A 6000-nucleotide genomic window follows, 5' to 3' on the forward strand; every position below is an offset into this window, starting at 1 on the left:
GCAGCTGGCAGCAATTGCCATCTTGTGTTCATTTCAGATGCAGTTTGTTAGAGGAGACACATATAGCGCTGTCCTGATTTCACTTTAGCTCGTTCTTGTTTGGTTTTTCTTAACCAGGAAACGTCTGCCCTGCTCTGCAGTTTTCTTTGTTTTCGTGCACCAAGTGCAGTCATATCTTCAGGCAAAATGACTGCAGAGCCTTGTAGATGCTGATAAACAGCTCTGCATTGGTAAGCACAGGTGCTATCAATGGAATAAGCTGTAGTGTAGACCTCGAACAAGCATCTGAGCCCCAAGTTATCTAACGCCGCATAGAGCTGAAATGGGAGAGACTACAACATTTTTTAGTGCAGTTGCGGCATGCTGGAGTGTGTCCATCTCATCTGAATACGATGGCCTCCAGCAGACAAGATGCTTAGACGCACAGAAATGCAGCACACCAAAAACAAAATATGCCAGACCATTGCATAGCTGCAGATGCTCCACAGAATTCAATGGGAATCTTGTGCAGTAATCCAGGGGAGAGTGAGCCAGGGCCCTTTAACCTGAACCTGACAATAATGTTGAAATTAAATATTACAAACGACCTTTCACGACTCAAGTGCCTGCTTTGCTTAGAACACTGAAAACAGCCCCCAAAGCTCAATGAGGCTCTGGGGACAAGCTGGTGAACAAAAGCGCCGTATAGACGTTAAATTAGCCACACTCTTAATACACATGTGAGCCTTGCAAACAAATCTGCTGCAAAATCGTGTACTATCTAATTACCTTTTTAGCCTATTGCACAAAACCCAAAGTGCATAGTACAAGAAGGCAGTGTTGTTCCTGGCCTGGTGCAGTTGTTGAACAGTAAAGTTACCTTTTATTCTTGCAATGATCTCTTATCATGATAAATGCCTGTTATCTAGGCTCAGACTTGTTTGTTTGCTAATAGATTTGTGCAGAATAGAAGCTGTACCCCACTGGACTTCACCCTAGCTCACTATTGCATGTGCTTGTAAAAAAAATTCTGCAGTGACCTCCAGTTTCCCACACAGCAGTTCTGTCCCGGTCTAGAACCTACTCCTTAAAGGTGCCCAGGCTGTAGCACATTATGGCCAGAAAGCCAGAAAACTGCCGGTGGAATTGTGTTTGGCACGCCTGCCCCTGATAAAGATCCTGGGTGCACACCCTAATGAAAATTCCCTGGGTGCACATGCCTATGCTTGTAGGTACTTACAGACTGGAATCAAGTCACCACCTAACCTTCTCTTTGGTAAGCAAAGTAAGCTCAAGGAGATCCATCACAATAGGGCAGGTTTTCTAATTCTTTAATCATTCTTGCGGCTCTTCTCTGCACCTCTCCAATTTGTCAACATCCTTCTTGAATTGTGGGCACCAGAACTGACACAGGACTCCAGCAGCGGTCACACCAATGCCAAATACAGAGGTAAAAATAACCTCTCTTCTCCTACTCAAGATTCCCTGGTTTCTGCATCCCAGGATTGCATTAGCTCTTTTGGCCCCAGCGTCATACTGGGAGCTCATCTTCAGCTGATTATCCACCACAGCCCCCAAATCTTTCTCAGAGTCACTGCTGCCCAGGATAGAGTCCCCTCCTCCTGTAGGCATGGCCAGCGTTCTTTGTTCCTCATGTATACACTTGCATTTACCCGTATTACAATGAATATCGTTTGCTTGTGCCAGTTTACCAAGTGAGCCGGATCGCTCTGAATCAGTGCTCTGTCCACTTCATTATTTACCACTTCCCCCAAGTTTCATGTCAAAAGACAAGGACACATTGGGGGATCCACATAATGTCAACACCCCGTGTCCAGGCACAGAACTGTCACTGCTGCGGCACTGGGAGTGGAGCAGAGACAGGCCGAAAGGGGCAGATGAGAATGGAGCCGGGTTCTGCTGATTCTGGAGCCCTGCAAAACTCCAGACAGAGAGCGCGCCTAGTAGCACAGCCCTTGGGGTTACAAGCCCTTGAACAGAAGAGGTGCAAACTGTTGTTTTACATAGCCTAGCCTAGCCTATCCTACCCTTTCTACCTCCCAGCCATCTCTACTTCAAAAGCAAACAGAAGTCTGAGTGTTCAACTCTCTCTCTCTCCGGGAGACTACATCAACCTCATGGGGATGCAGATCATGTCTGCCCGTTGAGGAAGAAACTGCAGCAGACTCTGCCCCCAGAGCTGGCTCAGCCCCTGAGATCAGGCTGTGACATTCATGTGCTGAGCTATCCAGCACCCCTCTTGAGAATGAATGGTTCCTCTTACTTCCCAGCTGCCCCATTCTCCTCGCATGGGCTCATTTGCATAACCATAGCAACAGATGCCAGAGGAGGTGAAGCTGAGTGGCTGCTGTCCTGCTCTCCAGCTAAAGGTCTCTGCAAATGCCTGGCACAGATTGACTGTACCTTGGGGAACTCTTATCTCGCAGCTGAACCTTGACCCTTTCTAGGCCTGAGATTAGCAGCCAAGGACCAGACTCTGCTCATTTATAGCCTGATCCTGTGAGTTTGAGTGGCACGAAGCACCCGTAGCTGGGGGCACACAGCACTGACAGGGTCACGTCCTGGTATAGAATTGTTCAAAAATGATCTGGCTGAATATTTTTCCATCGGCAAATGCCACCTTTGTCAAAACTGACGTGTTCCTGTGGAAAGTTCTGATTTCAACAACTCTCTGTTTGGGGGATGGAAGGGTGTGAAACCGAAGGCATTGCAATCATGCTGAAAGGTTTCCTTTTGACACCCTTGGAACATCTTGTATTTTTTTAGTGTGTGTGTGTGTGTGTGTGCACGTGTGTGTGTGTGTGTGTGTGTGTGCGTGTGTGTATAGCGAGAAAGAGAGAGTTATGAAGTGCAAATCTAAAGCAAATTGATTGCAAAGAGTTGATTTGGGGTCAAACATTTGGTTTCTCCCCCTCCCACCCAGAAATTTCAATTTGGAACAATAACAAACTTCCGAATGTCAGAATTCCTCACAGAACTGAAAGACCGAGTTTTGATCAGCTCCGTCCTTACAACAGTGTGAGCTGGAAGGAATTTCTTGGAAGTCAAAGTGGCTCACTTCTCAGGTCTGAACCGCTACAATTCTATTGATTTTCAGCGGGGTCACTCTTGATTTACACCAGTGTAAAATCAGAGCAAAACTTGGTCCAGGCACTGATTAGAGAACGCCACTTGTGCCTAAAGTACAACCTGGCTACCAATGTGCTGTTAAAATCCTCAGATATACCACCTCTTAAAGGAAGCCCCCCAAGTGCTTTGGGAGCCCTTGGAGGTCCCCATTTAGCCCAGCTGGAGGAAGGCTGACGTTTTCATTTTACAAATGGGGGAGAGGAATCTCTCTGAACAGAACCTAGACACATTGGGTCCAATGCTTGGGTCTAATGAAGCTGTGCTTTGTGCAGAACCTGGAGGGGGAAAGGGGCCTGTACACCATCCTTGCACTTCTTGATTCCCCAGGCTATGCTGGGCATTAAACCCCCAGTTGGCATCAGGGCAACAGAGCAATCGCACAGCAGCACCCTGGCATGCACTGAACACCCCCCACGCACTGGGGTGGAGTAGGACTGGCCATGTCGGCTCCACACCACCTTCGCATTCCTCTGAACTGCGGGGAAAAGAGGGAGGATTATCAGTCACCCAACTAGGGCAGCTTTAGGAGCCCTTGGTGCTGCTGATACAGCATAAGGGGCCAATGCTATGAGCCTTGGAGCACTGAATCTAAACGTAGCCACCTCAGAGGTTTAACAACAAAATCAAACCTCAGCCTATGCTTTTCTCGCCGGTCTAGATTCCCTGCTCAATGAACCTCTCCTCGGCCGTGCCTCTCTGTACCCAGGGAACAGTTACATTGCATCTGCCACAAGAAGGTAGTTGCGTTACACAGAGTCACTGAGCTACGGAGAGGCTAAATGACTTGGCCAGGGGGAGAGTGGTCCAGTTTATTTCTGGTCTTGCTGCTGCCTCCAGGGGCCAGATCTTGAGCTGGTGTAAATCAGCAGAGCTGTTTTACACCAGCTGAGAATCTGGCCCCACCTTTCCCGACTCCCAGACCCATGTTCTGTGCAGTGGACAATATTGCCTTCATAACACGGCAAGTCGATCTAGCTCCCTTCCATTATTACTTAATCTAAGCTATTAGCTGCATGATAAGTTTTCCGGGGGTCTGAACTTCCTAATGAGTTCCTTGCCCAAGCTGGGTTTCCTTGGAAACTGCCTTTTTTCTTTATCTAAACAAAGACTCTGCTACTCAGTGCAGGCGGAGCAGCTCCTACCTCCTTTTGCCATAATGCAGTTTTGTAGATGCTCCTAAAACTAACGCCAGACATTGGGGTGCTTGGGTTGCATCTTTATGAGGAACACTGAGCATGCGGGTAATTAGACAAGCAAAAAGTAAAGCCTAAGACGGTGAAAGGTTAACTCATTCAGAGGCTAACGTTGAGTAAGAAGGGGGAGCGTGACTGGGAGTGGCTCAGACATGTCTACTGCAAACAGAGTCTCTGTTCTTAGTTTAGGGATTTATTTATTTTTTAAAAAACACCCCTACATAAGAGAAAACCACACAAAAGCAGCACTAAGCAAATACTGGATCTTATGGTGTTCGGCTAGTGGTAACCGAAACAAAGCAGAGCGCGCTGCAGATACACCAGTGCCGGGTGTATTCGGAAAAGTCTGTCTGGGCACAGTATACAAAGTAAGAGCTGCAGCATTTGTGTCCAAAGAAAGGTCTTCATTTTCCACTGCTCTTCATTATTATTAAACATGTATTTAACTGCGGTGATAGGTTACGCTGCCATCCTAACCTATTGACTGTTTAGAGTCTGGTAAGGGATAGATTGCGGGGAGGGGAACATCTCCAGCTTCTCCCTGCACAAATGTATTGCTGCTGGCACGCTATGGAGGCGGCATAGTGCACTAGCTGGTTGCCAGGACTAGGCATTGGCAGACTTGGATTCTATTCCCAGCTCTGCCACTGTCCTGGTGTGAGCTGTTAATTCCTGTGCCTCAGTATCCCCATCTGTAATGTGGGTCACAGGTTCTTTCTGCCTCTGCTATGGAAGCACCTTACAATTTCCTGTAGAGAAACATTAAAATAAAGCTTACCTAGTCCCAGGAAACTGAAGACCCAATGAACTACTGAGGCAGTCTGAAGCCTTCTCTCTAAAGGAATTGAGAGAGGAGCAAATTCAATCTTCATCTTGGACCAAGTGTGTGACTCAAAAGGCACAGGACTTTCCTCAAGTGGTAAAAGTAGAGAGCAAAGTCTTTTGCCAGTATTTACCCAGCCTTACTCACTGTACATTGCACAACATGCCGTACTGTATGAAGGGTGGTAAAGCGTGTGATCAGCAAACCCAACCCATTTCAGGAAGGGTGAGTAGTAGAGGGAGTAGACAGGGAATCTAAATCAAAGTGGGTCTCAAAAAACAAACAAGCCCCAAAACACAAACAAACAAACAAACAAACCCTGAACAAAGAAAAACCACCAAATCACTCAGGGTTTCAGGATCTTACCTCCAGCTTAGCATCCTTGAAATAGACTCTCTTTAGGACCCTGAATTGACCATTCATTCATGTATGTCCCTATTTATCATGGGAGTTTTTTTATTTCCCTCCAGTTGCTTGAAATACACAGCTGTGCATCTGCTTTTAGGAAGAGCCTTGGCCTCTGCAGGTTTCACACATGCCATCCAGATGTGGCCATGGACAGAGACTTTCCTTTCTACCCGTACAATACTCCATGCACAATTGCAAATGAGGATTGTTTCTGTTTTTTTGTTTTTTCCCCCCTGCTTTATCAAAGGGGTAAGCACAGGCAGGTCCATTGTTTGCACTGTCAAGAGCTCCTGTGTTTGCAAACTGGACATAGCTGAAAGACCCATGCAAAATTCTCTTCCAGCAGTACAGCTCTGGAAGCTGAAAATCCAACTAGCTCTTCTTTTAGAACAAAGGAAATGCAAGGAGGAGATCATACAAAATGAGGAACACACAATAGTGTCTGGG

General features: G+C 46.8%; 1 protein-coding gene across 1 annotated transcript in view; it reads right to left on the bottom strand.

Annotated features, from left to right (window-relative positions):
* Positions 1 to 5194, bottom strand: part of MOGAT2 (monoacylglycerol O-acyltransferase 2) — a 41740-nt gene extending 36546 nt beyond the window's left edge. Inside the window, exon 1 of the mRNA XM_067533205.1 lies at positions 5101 to 5194. Coding sequence (XP_067389306.1) covers positions 5101 to 5194 — 94 coding nt within the window. The remainder of the gene's footprint in view (positions 1 to 5100) is intronic.
* Positions 5195 to 6000: the final 806 nt, after the last annotated feature.

The sequence above is a fragment of the Emydura macquarii genome, unplaced genomic scaffold, assembly GCF_026122565.2.
Source record: "Emydura macquarii macquarii isolate MOO-44397 ecotype Brisbane River unplaced genomic scaffold, CSIRO-AGI_Emac_v2 contig_3328, whole genome shotgun sequence".
In the NCBI taxonomy this organism is placed as follows: Eukaryota; Metazoa; Chordata; order Testudines; family Chelidae; genus Emydura; species Emydura macquarii.